This window comes from Molothrus ater, chromosome 3, assembly GCF_012460135.2.
Source record: "Molothrus ater isolate BHLD 08-10-18 breed brown headed cowbird chromosome 3, BPBGC_Mater_1.1, whole genome shotgun sequence".
In the NCBI taxonomy this organism is placed as follows: Eukaryota; Metazoa; Chordata; class Aves; order Passeriformes; family Icteridae; genus Molothrus; species Molothrus ater.
In genome coordinates, this window is record NC_050480.2 from 12803119 (window position 1) to 12824202 (window position 21084).

The 21084-nt window shown below is 40.9% G+C and overlaps 1 protein-coding gene across 2 annotated transcripts in view; it reads left to right on the forward strand.

Annotated features, from left to right (window-relative positions):
* CLIP4 (CAP-Gly domain containing linker protein family member 4) overlaps positions 1-18207 on the forward strand; it is a 32566-nt gene extending 14359 nt beyond the window's left edge. For both annotated transcript variants that reach the window (XM_036380101.1, XM_036380103.1), the window contains 10 exons: positions 357-593; positions 4632-4767; positions 5479-5619; positions 8209-8292; positions 11002-11142; positions 11563-11691; positions 13932-14055; positions 14845-14909; positions 15569-15641; positions 16258-18207. In XM_036380101.1, coding sequence (XP_036235994.1) covers positions 357-593; positions 4632-4767; positions 5479-5619; positions 8209-8292; positions 11002-11142; positions 11563-11691; positions 13932-14055; positions 14845-14909; positions 15569-15641; positions 16258-16585 — 1458 coding nt within the window. In that variant the 3' untranslated portion in view covers positions 16586-18207. The remainder of the gene's footprint in view (positions 1-356; positions 594-4631; positions 4768-5478; positions 5620-8208; positions 8293-11001; positions 11143-11562; positions 11692-13931; positions 14056-14844; positions 14910-15568; positions 15642-16257) is intronic.
* Positions 18208-21084: the final 2877 nt, after the last annotated feature.

Below are 21084 nucleotides of genomic sequence, written 5' to 3' on the forward strand. Positions count from 1 at the left end.
TTGGTTGTTGGCATTACAGACCAGAAGTCTGCCTTGCTTTCCTAACTCTGTGTTCAGGTACACAGAGAGACACAAGTGTCTTGTTTCAGGTGTTCTGAGTCCTAATCATGTTCTTAAATTTGAAAATGTTGGTGACTTGTCAGTTTCAAAAATGAGATGCTGTACGTACTAGCTGATCTATCTAAGGATGTTTTGGTATCCTTATTTGAAAATGTGGGTTTTTTTCATAGTTGTTTTATATTCTAGGAAAAATATCTAATAAAGAGGATGAAACACTTTGTGAAACACTGTGTTTTCACCTGGTCAGATTTATCTTGTAACAATATTAAACCCTGTGCTATGTTATGTTTCTACAGAATGACAAAGGGCAGATTCCAGCAGATGTGGTTCCTGATCCAGTAGATATGCCACTGGAAATGGCAGATGCAGCAGCCAGTGCAAAGGAAATCAAGCAGATCCTGCTGGATGCAGTGCCTCTCTCGTGTGACATCTCCAAAGCTATGATTCCAACCTATGACCATGTCACAGGCAGGGCCATGCTTTTGTCACTTGGCCTGAAGCTGGGAGATCGTGTTGTTATTGCAGGACAGAAGGTATGGCCATGAACCTGGCACTACTCTCATAGTTCCTGGGGAGTCCCTTTCTTTACCACTTTGGAGACATACCTCAGTTTGGGGGTCTGAAATGCTTTCTGGAAGGTGTGATCTCTGGATGGCAGCAAGGAACTGGTTAGGGAAAGTAATAAGCTGAGGAGTTGTGTGATAAAGTCATTATTATGAAGAGCAGTTTTGACAGGCATAGGCTGCATTTTGTGTCTTTAAATGATTTTTAACAGTCTCCTGTAGTACATCAGCATGGCTCAGATTTTATTAACTTTTTTGGTGTCACATCAAAGTGATGGTAAAGTTGGCAAATTACTTTGTGAGTTGCCCAGCTTTGTTAGGAGTGTGCATTTGTGAAGTACTCCTGATAGTTTCCAGAAGGCAGGGAAAAACTCTTCAGTTCTGCTTAGCCTATAGTAACCCAATTTCACTGGTGCAATGCAGCTAAAATATTTGAAGCAGTGCTGTGCCAACAGGGTTGTTACATGGTTCTCTGGAAGTATAAAAATGTAGTTAATAGAGGTCCAGCTCAAATGTGAATAGCTCTTTAGAAGCTACCACGATAGCCACCTTTCTAAAAACATTTTAAAACTGTAGCATTAATATTGCATTCAGTATTCAGACTTTTCATTTGCTGTGATAGCAAGGGATCTAAGTGCTAGGACTCTTCCAGAGAAGTACTTTTTTCCTGGTAAATACTGAAAGCATTTTTGAGCAAAATTTTATATTTGAATAGCTTTCACATTAATAGCTTTCCTAATATAACTTCAGATTTGTAACTGTCACAACTGAAAGATTCTAAAGTGATCTCCAGCAAGAGTGTGAAGCAGCTCCCATTGTGTATTTTAATTTGCTGTACTCTTGAAATTGGGTCAGGGAAAGCAAAGGAATCACTAGCTATGCAGAAGGCATTTTAACTGGAGTATGTACAGAAGCCAATTATTCTTTAAAGACAGAAGTTTCTTTATCAGAAATCACAGTGGCAGCAAGTGGAGATAATATAAGTGCAAGTTAATGGAGGCTTTTGAGCAAGAAAGTGATGAAATTGGTGCTCTTGTATATCTTTCCTCTAAGTAAGGCCCACAGAACAGTTTGTGCTGTAATGTGCTCACTGTGCATGGACAGAGCTGCCTGGGTTTGGTTGCTTTTATTCTTGTAGTTGATCATGCTGTTGCAGTGTTTTTTAAGGAGTTGTTAGAAGCTGTTTTGTGCTGCCAAAGGCCAGCAGGCCTTTGCAGCTAGCTTGTTTTTCTTTAAGGGAGCCAAATCTGTTCTAGAGCAGGGGGGAAGAAGGAATGTGATTGTGCTGTTTGAACTCCCATTTCCACAGCAGCTTTCCTCCCTTCCTTCTTTTGTGTGCGAGGAGCTGTTGTGCAGCACTCCCACATTTCTTCCCACCCCGTTTCTCCCTTTGCCTGAATGGAGAAGTTGTTCTCAGCCCTGCCTTCCCCTCCCCCTCGATACTCCTAAATTCCTGCAGGGTGGAGCAAAAGTGAAAACAGGATGAGTAAAATGGTGCCCTGTTTTTAATCTTCTCCTGGATCAGTTCTCATTCTGTGTCTTAGTTTGGAAAGACAGGTGTCTGCTAAGGAAGGCAGGAGCCTCCCCTGAAATAGAAAATGTAAACCCCCTCCCTCTGAATTGCTATAAATTTTAAATTAAGGGGCTCTCGGGCAAAAATATGGGAGCAGGAATAACAGTTCTTTATTAGGGAAGAAAATAGAAAGATAAAATAAACAATGCAGTAAACCAAAACAACACTGACAGAGTCAGAATATCACCTGACATCCTGCTGGTCAGGGTGTTGGTAGCAGTCCAACTGGATTTGTGGCTGCAGCACTCCTGGAGTGTCAGGTGTGGTTCTCTTGGAGCAGGGATCCTGTAGAAAGGGTGTAGTCTTCCTCTGAAGATCCAGAGGAAGAGGCAGCTGCTGTTCTCTGGGAAAATCCAGTGGAGAAGCCTGCTGGTGTTCCAGAATCTCCAGATTATATCTGGGTAGTAATGCTTAGCTCTTCCCTCTGGGCGGAGCATCTCCCAATGCTGCAGTTCTTACCAGCCATGCAGTGACATTCAACAGCCTCTTATCAGCAGATGTCTCCCTGGAGGAAGGAGTGGTTGTGGAAGAGATAAGGAAGACTGCCCACTTAACAGAAGACAACTGCCTATAGATGGCAAATAGAATACAATCTGCCTTCCCCTCCCCCTCGGTACTCCTAAATTCCTGCAGGGTGGAGCAAAAGTGAAAACAGGATGAATAAAATAGTGCCCTGTTTTTAACCTTCTCCTGGATCAGTTCTCATTCTGGAATATGGAAGTGCCCTGGGATGAGGGCACTTGGAACAGCAGCATTTTTTGGAACTATATTTACGGGTTCCTGTTGTCTTTGCTGCTTCTGCAGTCTCCTAATATGTCAGCTTTAATGAAGCTTGAAAGCCAAGCACAGTAGATGCCCGAGGGAGAATGGATTCCTCTCCTGGCTCCTACTGTGCCTGTCATTCTGGTTGTCTTGCAGGGTAGGAAGCTGTGTAAGCAGGTGTTCTTGGGTACGTGATTTGGGGCCCCACAGCTCCACCAGCTCCTGCTCTGCTAGGCTGAGTGCCCATTTGGATCACATCTGATGAAATGGGAGTGAAAAGGGAGAGAAGCAGCTGGGAGAAAACTGCCCCTGCTGTGTCTCGTGCAAGAGATCCCCTGCTCCTTGCTTGCACAGGTCCTTGGGCAGAATTGGAGCTGCAGTTTTGCCATCTCCCACCTCTGGTTTAAGATGCTGGCTGTTCTCCTCTCTGCTCAGTAAATGCTCTTTGGCTGGTGCCTGGAAAGTAACTGGAGGAATTTTAGGAATCTGTGGGGCTGCTTGGCTGAACTTCCCCTGGCTGAATGTGATCCCTGTGTCAGTAGCTAAAAGGTCTCAGTCTAGATTAGTGTGACATACCTGCCTATAACAGTCAAGTTTAAGGAGATCTTCAGCATAAGAGGCCCTGGGTCGTGTTTATTTCTTTACAGACATTAGGAAAGAGTACCTGGAAGGTTTTGTAGTTAAAAAAAAATTGTTTCTATCTGTTTACTCTCTGAGGCTTGGATTAAGTAAGCAGTGGAGTCATAGTGTACAATGAACTAACATTAAGGTCACATGAGATGAGGAAAACTGAGCAACTGAAAGATCAAAGTTTTTTATTACTAAAACTAATTTAAAAAATCAAATATAGAAATGAATTGAAATCAATGTTAAATGCAGCTCTTGTAGTTATTCCTCCCCTGTTTGGTTGAAGTGTGTGAATTTATACTGTATATTTGTGGAGAATGAGGTCTACCAGCAGGACTGGTCTGTCTTGATATTCTTCATATGCTTATCTGTTCAGAGTTTATGGTATTTATTGAAGCAACAGCAAATGTTTAAAACATTTTAAATGTTTAAAACATTTGCTGGCTTTTAAAATTTTGTTTAATCATAAGGAGGGAATCTTTATGAATCTTCTCCAAAGAAAAAATTATGCTCTGAAGTTTCCCCTTGAACCTTTGCTATATATATATATATATATGTGTGTGTGTGTGTGTGTGTGTGTATATATATGTGTGTGTATATATATATACACTTGTATGTGTGTATTTATGTAAACACAGATTTGTCTAATATTTCTATGGAACCTCCAGTTTAGGAAGATACCTAGCCCTGATTCTGGAATTATTCTTGGATAAACAGTGCAAGTAAAACCTCTCACTGGGCATGTGCTTGCTGACCTAGAGTTGTGTTTACAGTGGTTCTTACTGTCTTATTCTTGTCTCTTGTGGCATCTGTCCATAATGTTTAATGCAAAATGCACACAGAAGGAATAAGACCTTTTGGAAAATGTATTGAGTGGTGTTGAAAGGTAGGAATGTGAATAAGTGAGGGAAATGATGTTTTAATTTTTGTGATGACTTGTCTTGCATTTTGGAGATGATTTGCTGTCTCTTTCATAACCGATACTATTTTCTCATGAACAATACTTTTCTAACAAACCCATTCTGTGTTGATGCTTTTTCTCTTAGGTTGGTACCTTAAGATTTTGTGGCACAACAGAATTTGCCAGTGGCCAGTGGGCTGGTGTGGAGCTGGATGAACCAGAAGGGAAGAACAATGGAAGTGTTGGAAAAGTCCAGTACTTCAAGTGTGCACCAAAATGCGGTATAACCTTTATTTTATTTTTTCTTCAGTTTTTAAACCCCCACATTTTAAAGAGTACTGGAAGGTTTGAGCTGTTTGGGAGGATAAAAACAGGTAGCAGATTCTGTTGCTTTTCTTCGTAGTGCTTTGTGTGATTTATTGGTTCTTTAGCTGGTCCTAAAGTTTTGGCTGCAGCTATTTGCAAAATGACTGAAGCCACCAACCAGTCAAAATTTCTGGTTCTTTCCTTGAAACTGTGAGATTTCCGTGTTTTTCATTGATATTGTCGAAAGGGCTTGTTTGTACTGTAGCAATACTAGCCATGTTTCTTTACCTGCTTTGTCTTCCTTGGTCAGACATTCCTGCTTGTAGTTGTTTTCTAACTTTGAGCTTGAGGTATTTTAATTAAGGTGCTGTGGCCACACAGGGCATACAAAGGTGATGTCTTTTGTAGCAGTGGAGACTGAACGTTACTGTTAGGATAAAAAGGAGATTCTAATTGATAGTCTGAGTGTTTCCAACTATTCTGTTCAAGTTGCTTGATAAGGATTTTGATTTCACTGTTCTCTTGAGCTTGTCCTTCCTACCCTGCAAGTGCTTTGTCAGCATAGCAAGTTATGATGGTGGCTAAAAAAAATCCCTGAATTAATTGGCGTGAGAGAGTAGCTGCAAAGTTTCATTACTTTACCATTATCCATGGTTCTTTGTTGGCACATACGACTTTTTCTCTAGGTATCTTTGCACCCCTTTCCAAAATAAGCAAGGCTTCTGATCACAAGAAAAGCTCCGTACGAAGCTCTTCCACGCGCTCTTCGCCTTTGGTCAAATCCAAGAAAGTAGATGTGACACACATAACTTCCAAAGTGAATTCTGGTGAGTATTTTCTTCCATGTTGACACAGGATGGAGAGATGCTAATCTTCAAGAATTAGTAAATCTTGGTATTAAAATTCTTGTTTGGAGTTAGTTCATAGCCTGGGACGAGGTGATAAGGTATTCATTAACTCCATGTTGTCCTGGTTGGAAGTTCACTGGCCTGTGGAGTGGTGCTGGAAGGACGTTGTGTGGAGTTGTGATTACAGTGATCTGATGTACTGTGACAGTTTCTACTCTTTACATACTCTATATAGAGAACCTCTCACCACAACATTTATTCTTGAGCCATTAAAGTAATTTCTAATTGGCTGTGATAACAGTTAAGTGTCTCAACCTAATGCGGTTCTATTTACTAAGATATTCCTGGAGAACTTGCAAGGAATGAAAATCTAGTAAGTAATCTATACACCTTTATGCCTAGAAATTGAAGAGATGTATTTTCTTTCTATAAAGAAACTATTTAACTCATTGTGTTTTATCTGTTAATTAAATTATCTGAGTAAAACCAGTGCCAAATTAGAAGAGAGAGGTTGTCCTTGTAATAAGGCCACACTCTGATTGGAGTTACGGGCTCAGTCTCTGGCTCTGGTTTACTTTCTTAGTAATTTGCTCAAGTTACTTAATCCTTCTGTGTAAGTTCCCTCCCTGTGGAGTGAGTGATCCATGTTTTCTGACTGTTCAGGTTCCAAGCTGTTTGGAGAACAGGCTCTTCCCTGCTGTGGCCCTGCCCCTCTTCACTGCATGGCAGTGCTGGCCATGCATAATCTGGCACCCCATGTTTGGCTGCCTATGTAATAATGTCAGTAAATATTTCATTGGCATTTCTTCTGCCTTTGAGACCTGTTCAGGTGACTCACACACAGCTTAAGGGATGGAAGATAACACACATTCCCATTGAATTTACCCAAGCACCCTAAAACACTGCACACTTTACCTGTAATATGCAGGGTATAGAAGCAATGCAGCAGGCTGATGCCAGGAAAGGATGCATTTTGACAACTTTTTTGGATGACTTATGTGACTTTTCTCTGCATAGATTGAGTGGGGAGTAAGTTTCTGTATTTACAATTAGCACAAGATTCAAGCTATTTATAAATGGGCATCTTGCATAAAAAGCTTCTAGGGATAAGCAGTTTGTTAGGAGTATTGCTCAGGAGCAGATGTGAGCTGCCTTCTTTTGTTAAATGTTTTTCTGTGTTTGATTCACTTTGCTGTGAACTGTTTGTAACCCATTAAACTGTAATGGGAGGGACTTTTCCTTTGTCACTGACCTAGTTCAATCAAAACCCAATTTTTCTGTCCCAAAGGTGCAGTTGTGTCTTTGTAAAATCTAAACATTTGATACCTTGCTTTAAGGTAGAAATCAGAGTCAGTTAAGCATCATCTGCCCAGGAGAGCTTACATCCACTGGATGTGAGTGTCTGGAAGGTGCTGTGTGCAGGGAACACAGCACAGAATTCCATGGCAATGAACATGCCTGGCTGAGTGGCTGGCAGGAGTGGGGCAAGGACAAAGCTGCAGAGGCAGAGCTTGGGTTTGCAGTGTTTATGTGCATCACCAGGTCATGTTTCTTTCCTTTAAACTTCCTCCCTGGAATACATTGGTTTATAATAATTTGAGAAAAAATAATATGCTTTTTGTAGATAAGGTTATAAGCTGCAAAGTAAAATATACTTATAATATTGTATGGGAGTTTTGAAATTTTATTTGGTTCTACTGGATTTGAATAATCCATCAGATTGATGAGAAAAGATCTTTTTCAAGTTTCTAGGAAAAGGATTACTGAGATAAAAATAAGAAATGTATTATCAGTCACAAATAATTAGTTTTTTGATCTGATCCCTTAATGGCCATAAAAATTTGGGAAATACTCTACATTCACAAACTAGTTCAGTCCCTGTGGCTGAATTAAGCTGAGAGATGTAGTTAAATAAAACAGATGTGATTTTTTTCTTTCATGACAGGGAGGGGATAAATCATAGATAAGCTTGTTCTTCATTGATTTAAGGTAGGAAACTGTCAGAAATGCAAAATGAGTGTTTGCAAATTATAACTTAGGTGAGAGTATGAGTTCCTACACATATCACAACATTGCTGCTCTGAGAGTTAGGCTCTTCAAAATCATACTGGCATGCTTACATCATTATTTGTAGTCTGAATGAAGATTTGATCTCAAATCTCTCTCAAAACCTTGATGTGTAATCTTTAAAGCAGAAATTATGAAATGAATACTGGTGAATAGTAGACCTTAAGTCTATGAAAGTGAATGTTTGTTTGAAAGATTTAAATAAAAGTCCTTCAATATAAAATTAGTATTTTATAAACCATTTGTTTATTGTTTGGCAAGATAGTTTGGACTGGTTTAATGTGTTAAGGGGTTTAATATCTGTGCTTATCCATCAAAACAATTCTGCAGTTCTCGTTTTACCCATTTGTCAAGTGTCTAAGGAATTGTACAGTTTTATCAATTTTTTCATGCATCCAGTAATCTGAAAATCTGCAAAAATTGTTTTTGTATGTGACTTTCTGTAAAATGATTGTTACTTGTTAGGATGTGTATATTTAATTGTATATATTCTTTTTATAGGCTTAAATATTGCAAAAAGAGACAGTGCTTCTGAAAACAACTTTCTGACTGCTAACAGGGGAAAAACTGTACCTGCAAAAGATGGTAATGAAATAATTTTAATTTTTTTTTTAACATGTTAAGAAAAATTCTTTGTATGGTAGAAGCAGTATTATTGCTGCCCTACCTCTGTAAAAGCCCTGTATCTTCACTGTAGAAAGAAGCTGCCATGCTTGTTCAATTCAAGTCTCAAGCAGCTGTAGGTATTTGGTTTTCTAGGAGCAAAGTAATTCGTGTGGATGTTTGGCTGGTGTTCTGTGTTGGTTTGGTAACCACCTCTGTCTGAACACTTGGGCAGGAACAGAGGAAAGCCCTTAAAGCTGGCTCTTAGTAAATGATCTTGCAGAGGATCTGCAGAATTACCAGCTGAGGTTTTTGAGGGAGACCTTTTACCCTGTGTTGTTGCTGCCTCGATTTTAATATTCTGTTGGCTTTTTTCCTCTCCTCTATCTTTATGTTCATGCTTCTGTAATAAAGCATTACCATCTAACAGTGCTTAACAGTCTTGGTGTTGTGTCATGGCAGACTCACAAGAACAGGCTTCAAATATGAAAAGTGAAACTAACTTTTAAAGAGTGCCTTTTGCATGTGAATCATTCTCTGCAATTATCTGGTTTCACAATTAGATAACTTCTACCACAGCAGTACTTTGCTGAACTTGAAACACAAAGGGACCTTTCAGCTATCTTGAACAAACCCTAAAAGTTGTGTTTCCTTTGAAGTTTTGTCTACAAAATCTTACTGTGTTGGTAAAAGCAGAGTTTATTTGGAATAATTTGAAGTGTGAATTTGAATACTCCTTCTTTAAGGCACAGAATCACAGAATAGTTTGACTTGGAAGACCTTAAAGATCATCAAGAGTCATTAAATATCATCACCCGACTTGTCTGGGTAACCTGTTCCAGTGTCTCCCACCCTCACAGGAAAGAATTTCTTCCTAATATCTAAGCCTCCTTTCTGTCAGTCTGAAGCCTCTACCCCTTGTCTTGTCACTGCTTCCCCCCATGAACAGTCTGTCCATCTGTCTTGGAGGCCCCCCTCAGGCACTGAAAGGACACAGTGAGATTTCTCTGGGGCTGCCAAGCCCAGCTCTCTCAGCCTTTCCACACAGAAGAGATGCTCCATCCCTCTAAACATCTTCATGGCCTCCTTTGGACTGGCTCCAGCAGGTCTGTGTAGGAAGCATCTTTTTATAGCTTCTGTGAGTGAACAGTTGTGAATTCAGAAAAGACAACAACAACTGGATTTATAAAATATGACTTAGGAGTAAAGACTTGAAATTTGTGATTGTGTGATTAAAAAGCCAGAAGATCAGAGGCATAAAACTGGAAGCTTTGGAATACAAGGGGTGATATAACCCACTCTGCATGTATAGTGGGAGTAAAAAACCTTGATTTAAACTGCTGGTGATTGAGGTTTTACACTGGGGGGGAACCCTGTAAGGGATAATTATGTGGTGAGATACACTGCTGAGGAAGTCTTGAGATTTCCCTGATGGGAAGTTTTTAAGAACAGGCCAAATACTCACCTGTCAGGAGTGTTGTAGCAAATAATTGTTTTGCCTGAAGGAAAAAGAATCAATTATATGGCCTGCTGAAGTCCTTTCTGCTCTTCCTTCTCCCATGCTGTGATTTCCCACAAAATGAAGTATCTTGATGACAGGTTTAGTTGGAGCAGTTCCTGTTGCATCCCTGTAAAAATGGTGGTCTGACCTCCAGTGAATCCATCCCTGGACTGGCTTTTAAATAAGAACATGTAGCGTGTGTCTGCAAATGTGCATGTGTATTTATGCCTTGGATATGGAGCTGAAGTTTGCTTGTTTAGTCACTATTTAGTCAGTAATTTGAATTTTCTTTATTGTAGCCTAACTGCAGTGAGTATTTCAGTCTTCAAATTTCTGTCCTCAGCTTTTGTTTGGACCCACTGCCTTTGCCTTTCCTCAGTTCTTCCTTACTGTTTCGGAAAATTGGAGAATTAAATTACATAGAACAAATGAACCCTGTGTTGATACCAAGCTGTTTGCCAAAACTAATGGATTAAGCTTCTCAAAAGTCTGGAAAGTTTGATAAGCAATATTATCTTAATTTTTCACATTGATAAGCTGAGGCATAGATGAGTCTTGCTGTACCCTGCCTCATTTTGGCTAGAAGGGGTTAAGAAGGGGGAGAAGAGGAAGAGCCTTGAAAAGGAAGTAGGAAGATGAACATAAGTCTTATTGGACAGTTTAGACTTTAGGGTTTGTAAATGGAAATAAAAGTGATTTATTTCCCATTCTTGTTTTATAGTACAGATTTTAATATTAATACAGTATGTAATGGAATATAGTAGGCTTTAATCCAGGCAATAATTCACTCACATAATATCACCTTCCTTCCACTTCTCATCAAATCTTTAGTAGGCTGGATGCTGAAAGGCTGGTGGTATGATCTCTTACTACTAAAGCTCACATATTTTAATAAATATGCTTGGGACTGTTTAGATGAACTTTCATAGAATAATAAAGATGGGCTTTTGGAGACCTCTTCTAGCATCAGCTATCGCCACATTCCCAAGGCAGGGTCATGTGCACCCATGTCATTCCTGACACGTGTTTGTGCAAACACTGCATAACAAGTTCTAACTTTGGCTCTTCACTTGTATTCTGTGGTCCATGGACAGCAGATAACTTCAACATTACAAAAGTTTTCCCTTCTGCCTAATCTGTCCTTTTCCAAATTATAACCCCTGAAGGACAATTTTCATTTATGTCTTTAGGTTTTCCTGGGTACAGCAGCTCTTCCTCTTCGACTGCCTCCTTGGAAGGGAAACGGAACTACTCCAAGAAGAGGAACTCAACAAGCAGCAGTAAAAAGGCCCTGACCAGAGTGTCTTCTGCCTCATCTAAGATTAGTGCTGGTATGGTCTGTTGCATTGAGGTGGATTTTCACAGGGTGGAGTTCACTGCTATGCTAAGTACTTATGTAGAACTGCTTGTGTTGTTTCAGAATGTGAGTTAGTTCGAGAAAGACACTTGTGAAGTAGTTTAACCATAAACCTAAGTTTGGCAACTTCTAGAAAGATTTTTGTGATGTCTTCAAGATGCAAAGTGTTTTTACAGTTGGCCACTGTACCTTTTCAGAGCAGAGAAAAGGCTGTAGTTCAGTTTTTGTGCTGCACAAAGCAAGTTTTTGTCTAAGCAAAATTTGTGTTGCCATGTGTGGAAGGTACACTGCATTAGAGATAAATACTCTGTTCACTAATCATTTGGCTTGCTATTGAAAGCTTTCTTAAAGATTTAATCTCACTAATTTCAGATCTTGTTCTTGTCTTGTTCAGGGTTGTATAGTTCCCCAACCACGAGGAAAAATGCTCTTGATGGAGAAATCCAGGTTGGAGACAGAGTACTGGTGGTGGGACAGAGAACAGGCACTGTTAGATTTTGTGGGACAACAAAATTTGCACCAGGTATGTGCAGTACTCTGTGTATGTCCAAATCAGTATGGAATAGCTTACATGTGAGCACATGAATGGAAATCCATCTTTTCCCTCGCTCCTTCCAAAAGAATTCTAAATTTAAATTGGTTTGTTTCCAAGTTTGTTCTTTCTCTCTCTCTCTCTCTCTTCCCCTCTCCCTTTTATGTTTCACTGAATATGTTTTTTCTTTAATATAACTGTCAGGAAAAAATAATGGTTTAAAATGTGACTTTTATTTGTCCACTTTACGTACGAGAGATACTTTGATGTTGAAGTTGTAGGTATTACAGAATCACAGAATATTCTGGGTTGGAAGGAACCCACAAGGATTAGAGAGTCCAGCTTCTTAACAAAGCTTTTTGAAATTCCTCAGTTTAGTCTCTGAAGTGGTATGTAGTTTATTGAGCTCACATTCATTTACTCCTTACTTTTTGTATTAAGGCTTTTTGACACAGCTTGTCTCTTGCAGTAGTGGCACTCTTTGCCATGTACCAGTCTCATTTCTTAACTTATTGACATCTTTAAGAGGGTAGCTGTGAACATTAAAATTTTAACTAACAAACCTTTAGGTCACAAGATTAATAAAATTCCAAATACCTCAAGAAGCCCCAACTCCTACCACCATTTTCTTATCCTTCTCCCTTTCAGCTTCTCCCTTCCCCTTGCTAAAAACCACTTTGCAGTGAAGCCAAGTGCTGTCAAAGGCAGCCAGTTGTTCTGCATTGTGGAAATCAGTTTTGAATCTAATATTGTAACCAAATTTATCTTCTCTGTGGCCCTGTCTATAATCTTTCTGCAAGAGTAATGCAGAAGCATTGGTAAGTGATGGTGTGAGCACCTGCTCTGGCTGAGGGCTGTGTCATTGGTGGGTGTCTGGCAATGCTCTGTGGCGACACTGGGTGGCATCAGCATTTAAAAAACCCCATCAGGATGCAAGGTCGTGGTACAGGCTCTGTATTGTTTCATCCCTGCCCCGTTCCCACTTTCACTGTGGGCAGCCCTTGCTCAGGTACTGCAGTGCCCTGAGGGACACTTCAATGCCACCCCTCTTTGTGTTGTTGCTGAGGAAGTGATCAGGGAGAAAAGGGCTGTTTCCCACATACACTGACAACTGTGAAATCTGAAAGCTGTTTGACAATGTGAAGTCTCCTCCCTCTCTGCTTTAAATCAGGAACATAATTTTTTGGAGGAAAACACGCTATTGTAAGAAGTGAGGATGGAAAGATGACAAATCATCACCATTTGCTAACCCAGTAATTTATAGAAAATGTAGCAGATGCATGTTTAAGTATTTCAGTTCTAATGTGTATCAAAGCTCTGGAACTTATCCAAGGTTTGTTCCTTCTGCTGCAATGCAGATCTTTATTTAATTCTAAAAGTGGGAAGGGGGGAACTTCTGATATACTGAGCCCTTCTAATTCATAAGCTGTCATTCTTGAGTTTCTTGAGCTGATAATTAGAGTTACGGTTTTATCCAGTGCCTTAGTACCAAGTGACTTGTATTAAATTCTGAATCTTCTGGGGATGGATAGCATAAGGACTACTAATGGAGTATGAAATTTAGCACCTTTGTGTAATTAGTTCACATTTATCACAGGTTATGAATGATCAAGCTCGTTAACATCTTGCTGCCTATTCAGTGTTCTGTATGAAATTAATTGATGGCCAGTCCCAATTTTTGCACTCTTCTCCTGATATCACACGACCAGCCTTGCAATTTGTATTAATTATAACTTGCTAGAAAGAGGGAAGGAATGAATTAATATCAAAACTTTAATTTTACTGTTGATGATCTCAGATGAGGCATAAACCATGTGGTCAGAGGAGTGAAGAGGTAAATGTGAAACAGCAGTGCTGCTCTTTGCTGTCTCCTTGTTGTCCAGTAGCCAGTAATGCTCAGTAACATTCTATTTTACTTTAGTATGTATATGTATATATATATATATATTCCTCAAATGTTTTAACTTTTTTGTATTAATTAAAATGTCAGTAATTTTATTGAAAGCATATAAAAATGCTGAGATAATTAGATCTATTAGGTTACAATTTTTGCATAATTGCATAGATAGCTATTTTATAATATTCCTATTTACTGTTAGCATCTTGATATTTTCTGACTAGAAACTGTTATCCTTGATGTGTGTGAATGCCAACTGTGCCAGTGGTCAAGATGAAGAAAAGCCTGTAGTATTTTGTTCCAAATGCCCTGGTTTTACTGTTTTGCAATGTAGGGTTCTGGTGTGGGATTGAACTGGACAAGCCCCACGGGAAGAACGATGGCTCCGTGGGAGGAGTGCAGTACTTCAGCTGCCTTCCCAGATATGGCATATTCGCACCCCCATCTCGTGTACAGAGGTGAGCACTGCAGCTCTTGTCATGTTGGGGTTGCCCAATGATTTCTTAATACATTTTCCAACGTGGAACAAATTTTTGAACACATACAGAAGATACAAATATTTTCTTCTGCAAATGTAAGTTTATAATCTCCATTAAAAATATGGTGGTTTTAGATCAGCTTTTTGAAAGCAGAGTGTAAAACTAGAGACATATCTCTCTGTTTCTCTTGAAACTACCTGAAGTATTTTTATTCCAGGGCCTCTGATACTCTGTGTTCATTAAACCTTAATTTCATGAATTAAACCTTACTTTCATGACCCAATCCCGATGGTTTCTCCTAAATTCAATTATAAAACGAAATTGCCCTTGCACATGACTAAAAAAGGCTCTTTTTATCCCAGCTAACTGCACAGAGGATCCAAAGCCTGCACCACTTGTTTGTAGTCTCTTCCTTAGCTTCCAGGAAAAGCATCCAAGGAATTCTGTACTCTTTCCTCCTGTATGTTATTACTCTGCCAGACATGTTCTTGCTTTTATTTCTCTGAATAAGCCAGCTTAGGCAAACTCTTAGGAACTTGCCTCAGAATCATGCCTGCTGTCTCAGTGAGTGAGAGGCAAGTAACTCAAATACTCTGACTTCTCCAGGCACTTCTTGCACAGCAGCCTGAGTGCAGCAGGAATGCTGGTGTCTCTTGGGGGCAGATGGAGAAGGAAAGAATGAAAACCTCATCAATATTTGACAAGAAGCCAGTAGCTTTGTTCAGAGTTGAGTTGAAATGACCTCTTCATTGTGTTATTGCTTTTCAGACTGACTGGTTCTCTGGATTCTCTCACAGAGACTTCGTGGAGTAAAGTAACTCACACTTTTCCAGGTAGGAGCGGCAGACATTGGGATTTGGGTGAGGCAGGCCCTGCTCTGCAGCCTGAACCATCTGCACAAAGCCAACCTCTCTCTTCTCCTGAAGAGATTTTCAGGGACCCCAAATGCCAGCCGACAGTCTGGCTGCTCCCTTTCCAAAAATCTAGCCTGGAAAAGGAACTGTGGAGTGACTGTATTGATCTTAACACTTTCCTGGCAGAAAGAATTGTCAGTTATGATTGCTGGCAGTCTTCCCTTACTGCTAATACTGCTTTCTAATCAGAGGGAAAGGGAAATGGAACCTGCTCCTTAACACAAATTGAGATTGATGAAGGGATCAGTGGGGGGATGTGCCTATGAAATTACTAAAACTTGTGTGAGGTACTTGAAGTAGTTGGTTTTCTTTTCCTCTACTTTAGCTTCTCGTTAAAAGACCTTCAAATTGCCCTTGTTTGGTTTGTTTAATTTAATTTCTGTTCCTTCTGAAAAGACAAACATATTATAGGCATATATGTTTGTGAGGAATTTCATCATTTAATTTCCAAATTAGAGGGGAGAATGTGCAGCAAATGTAGTGGAAGCAGTATAAAAAAAACCCATAAAGAATACGTGTTCATAACAGTGGGTTTTTTTTCCTTAAGAAGTCCTACACAGCTTAATCTTTCCACTCAGGTTTTAGACGCAGTCTAAGCAGCACTTCTGCCTCTTCACAAAAGGAGATAAACAGAAGAAATGCCTTTGTTAGGTGAGTGTTATGAGTTTCAAGTGGCTGTTAGCTTTGCTCAAAAAAAACCCTTCATGCATACAGGATATCTAGACCTTTACATGTTCTTTTTTTTTTCCAAAATGAACCAGTAGTACACTGTTTTTCCATGGGCATCCAGGAGTACAGTCCTAGAATTCAGGTTGGCATTAAAGTTGTTTTCCAATCATATTCTCCAAATTCTTGTATTTTCACAAAGCTGGGTGAAGTTCAGAGGCTCTTGGTAAAGGACTTCACTTTGTTCTGGTGATCCTGACTGACAGTTGTATGTTAAAAGTTGTTTCAGTTAAACTGTTTTGAGCCCCAAATAAAATGTTTTGTATGGCTTAATTTACCAATACTATCACCTGCTGTAAATACTGTAGATCGTAGCACTGGGTGAAGGAAATTGCTTTTCCAATACTTGAGACTGCGGAGTGCAGCAGCCTGTTACTGTTATTTCATGGTTTGTTAGTTACATGAGATCGAACCCAGTTTTTCTAAAAAGGGATTTGAGGGTGTGTTTTTTCCCCCACGCACTTCCTTGAATTACAGATTCCCCTTGGATGTTTTATAACAGAAAAAAAGACTTTTTTTGTTCCCTTTCTTTTCTGGCTAGGTCCAAGAGCTCCGTGCTGCGGCGCAGCTGGAGCAGCAGCAGCAGCAGCGCAGCTCCCTGCGAGGGGCCCGTGAAGCTGCACGAGGGCTCCCAGGTCCTGCTGAGCAGCTCCAACGAGATGGGCACCATCAGGTACATCGGCCCCACGGACTTTGCCCCGGGCGTGTGGCTGGGGCTGGAGCTCCGCAGCGCCAAGGGCAAGAACGACGGCTCGGTGGGGCAGAGGCGCTACTTCAGCTGCCGGCTGAACCACGGCGTGCTGGTGCGCCCCAGCAGGGTCACCTACCGCGGCATCAACGGCGCCAGGCTGGTGGATGACATCTGCTGAGCCCCACGCAGCGCGGGGAAGGAAGGAGGATTTCAAAGCACAAAGGAACCCCGCCTAGAACGCAAACGTGTTTCGGGATCTTTACGTCTGCATTTGCGTTTTACATATAAAAGTGTATATGTATGTGTGTGTATATAATATATATATTTTCTATAAATATATATATATAAAATAGAGAGATAAAAAAGTGTTCAGTCATGTTAAGGAGTAAAACCACTGTTAATTTTCTCTTACTTTAATGACCCTTGCCTGGAAGGTTATTAAAGCATCTTGGGTTTAAGATGCTGCATCATTTGAAAACCATTCCAGTTGGAGAACAAGAGTGTCTGCAGCATTCTCTAAAGCTCCTGTGTGGTTCATGCAGTATTCAGAGGGTTTTTCTCCATGTAGTAATGAACTGGAAATGTTTGTGCTTTGCCTGCTTTTGACAGACGAGGTGGTTGATGGGTGACATTAGCCTGGTTCATGGGCACTTTGTCAATTCCAATACCAGCTGCTAGCAATAAAAAAGGAGGAAAAGTAAAAGCCAAACCCCCCCACCCTTCCCACCCTTTTCCAAAAAGTTGTGGAGTATTTTTGCATTTTACTGTTCAGATCTCTCTTCCTCTTTCCCCCTCCTTCTCTCCTCCTCTCCATAATACAAAAGGGCTGATAAATACAAGGATTTGCCCCTCTCCTAGTGAAGAGCAGCAATTAATAAGCCTTTAAAAAGCACAAATATGCTGCATGTCAGTCTGTACAGTAACAAGCACTTTTTGTTCTGCATTTGTAGAACGAGCTACTTAAAAGATGCACTCTTTAAAATAATGCACTTTGCACTCTCCTGGAGTGCTTACCCTCATTTTTAGAGACTATTTTTTTGTTTGGGGTGCTGCAGGCAATGAGTATCACAGTTGTAAAATGCAAATAAACCCAGAGTGGAAGACATAATTCCCTTATCATAAATATTAAGTCTGTATAAATACAGCAAAGTAATTCCTGCCAATGGTATGGAACAGATACAGGGTTTTCAAGCAAGCTGTTGCCATTATTTGATTAGTTTGTGACACTGTTTCTTTTTGTTTGCTTTGGAACAGTTTCCAGTATAATTTTTTTGTGAGATCTTATGGTGACTTAAGGATAATTTTAGGTACAGCACTGTAATGGGCCTTTGTGTGACATCATTTGTGTATCAGCCTTTTAGAACAGCTAATCTTTTGTCCATGTTTTAAACATAGAATGTATTTTAATTGCTCAGCATATGTAAACATTATCTTAACTGGATGGGTTTGTGTTCCAGAACAGTCCTTTTAAATTATTTGCTTGCTCTTGCCTACTTGAAGAAGTGATACTTTACATCATAATATCCTATTTTTAGACAGAATCCTGCTGCTGTAACCTTCTTTTAAATGTTGCTGTAGTTATTTTTCCGATCTGTATTTAAAATAATGCATATTGTATTCTAACTCATGGGAATTTTAATTGAATATAGAAGCTGTAAATTTTGAATGTAAAAAAAAAGAGTAATGCTTTATATTTAGAGATGCAGATATTCAGTGATGTACTGAACTTTATCTGTCTAATAACTGTTTCCTGCTGATATTAATAAAATGAAACCCTATTAAATAGTAGAGCAAAAAGAATTTTCATGGAGTCTTTACAGAATGTACATTTCTTACTTCTGTTCTCCTGTATAAATTAAATGCAGGGAGCTCAGTGAGCTGTGATCCAGAAGGTTTTCTCTCTCCTCGCTCTTCAGCACAGAACTGCCAGCTCCAAGCAAAGCAGTGGAGTTTCTGTGAGGAGACACTCATTACCAGGAATGCTCTTTTCCCTGCCTGACCAGATGGAATGGGGTGGAAGTGCTTTATCTGAGGGGTAGCTGGAGTTCTCCAGGAGGAGCTATGGGAAGAAGTGTGTGGGTGAGGCAGCAAGGTGGGGCAGCTTGTTGGGAGCCACAGCATTTCTGTGTGGTCTGTCTTGCACAGATGATTTAGTGGGAACTTGTTTTTGCTGCAGGGCTGTCAGGCTGCAGCTTGCACAGCTCTGCAGCTCCACACAGTTCAGCTGGAAGCAGGGCCTGGGCCTCACTGAAGCTGCCTGATGGAGGGAGAGGGCACAGGCACCATCTGGCACTGGTGTGTTGTTCTCTGCCTTCCATTTCAGCTGCAGCCAGCAGCACATCTCTGCTGGAAGCTCTGGCTGTAAGTGGCTGGAGCATTGTAGCTCAGAGGAGCAGTCTCACTGTTATCAGGATGGAGCTGTTTTGGTAGCTCTCAGAATCTTCTGCCAGGAAGCAAGAAGCACTGTAAAATTATGCTGTCTGAAACAGAAATAAATCAGTCCATTCCAGAAAGGATTACTGATGGCTCTCTTCAAGGTGATGAGGGGAAGGGATTTGTGCTTCCCTAAAGCCAAGGTAAGTTGCCGTAATCCTTTACTCCAACTCTTACCGGAGGACACTGTGTCATAAAGAAAATTCTGAAAATAAGTGGCAGTGAAGTTTGAAATTAGGTGCTGTGCAGAGGGCTGTACTATCACAGCCCCTGACTGGTTAGAAAAAAAGCCAAATGATCCTCAAAGTCCTGAGAAACTACATAAATAAAACATTATGTGTAGTTTATAAATAAATAAGCAGATGGTCGCCAGTAATTCTGTGCTCTCTGTGCAGACTCTGAGGCCAGTCCTTGTCCCACACACAGCATGTGAAGAAAATGTCCTTCAATACTCTTAGCAATTAAATCTTTCAAGTTTTCTTGAACACTGGCTGGAAAGGAGAGACCACAGGTGCACGTGACAGGTGGATGAGAATTTTCTTGAGGTGCTTGAGGATGGAGAATTAATTTCTAGGGAGCTCAGCTGAGCTGGACTCGGTGACTGCTCTGCAGATGGTGACAGTAATGGTTTTCTGGGCAGGGAGCCTGCCCCTTCAGATTGCTGCACACAGGTCCAAGGCTGGCTCTGCAGAGCTGCAAGACACAGCACAGTTCCTCTGACAAATTAACTCTGTCACCTGTAGGAGGTGGCAAATCCAGCCTTTCTGTCATGGCTGTTCCAGAGTTCAGAGTTTGCAGAAGCCTTGTCAAGGACCAGGTGGGAACTGAAACTGTCCATGAAAGCCACGTAGCAGAGTACCCACCTGCATCCTTTTCCCTGCCTGGCTGCAGACTGACAACTCTGGGAAAAAAGGGAATTACAGGAGAGATTTCCAGCCAGTGCCAGATCCAAACCAGGCTGTGGTGGCTGGCTGCTGACCAGCCCTGTTCCTGGAAGATCATAGGAGAGCTCCCTTTTGAGTTAAGACAGGGAAGAAAAGGAGGGAGGGAAAGGTGCCTACTGGAAAAGTCTTGTTAACCAGAGCACTATCCTGCTGTAGAATGTGCACATGAAGGAGGAAGTTTATCTTTAGTAAGTCAGTCCAAATTTCAAGGAGCATTTCATGAGAATGCAGCTGCCTGGGCCATAGGAGTGATGTGGAATGGGATAAAAAGTGAGTGTTTCAGGGCAGAAGCTATCTCTTCCTAGAATTGTCACAAGATTCAATAGTGTCATTTTCAATACTGAATATGAATTAAAATACATCTTACAGGTAGACCTACCTTCAGTCCAGACTCAAAGGCTGTCTTAGATGCATACCTTTAGGAAAACACCCAAATGCTATCTTCAGCCATATCCTTTGTTCTGTTTTTGTGCTGGCCAGTTTGCTGTGGGTAAAAGCCAGCCTTCCTTGGGACAGAGGGAAGGGCACCTTCCCCTGTAAGAAACTTGGTGTATAGCATCTTGTACCAGATTGCAAGGCAAGATGTATTCTATTTGCTGTCTGTGTGGCAGTTGTCTTTTGGCAAGTGGGCAGTTTTTCCTTATCTCTTCCACATCCACTCCTCCCTCCAGGGAGACATCTGCTGATAAGAGGCTGTTGAATGTCACTGCATGGCTGATAAGAACTACAGCATCCCATTGGGAGATGCTCCGCCCAGAGGGAAGTTCCCAGCATTTCTACCTGGATATAATCTGGAGATTCTGGAGTACCAGCACGGCTTCTCCACTGGATCTCCCAGAGGAACAACAGCTGCCTCTTCTTCCAGGGGATCTTCAGAGGAAGACTACACCCTTTTCTACAGGATCCCTGCTCCAGCAGAACCACACCTGCCACTCCAGGAGGGCTGCAGCCACAATTCCAGTTGGACTGCTACCAACACCCTGACCCACAGGGTGTCAGGTTGGGTTCTGACCCTGTCAGAGTTGTTCTAGTGTACTGCATTGTTTATTTTATCCTTTTATTCTCTTCCCTATTAAAGAGCTGTTATTCCTGCTCCCATATTTGTTGTCTGAGATTCCCTAATTTAAATTTTATAGCAATTCAGAGGGAGGGGGTTTACATTTTCCATTTCAGGGAGGCTCCTGGCTTCCTTAGCAGGTACCTGTCTTTCCAAACCAAAACACATCTGCAATGTAAAGAGGTCCGGAACAGTTACTGCAACCCCAAAAGGTGACTCGGGGTACCACCAAACCTACTCCTT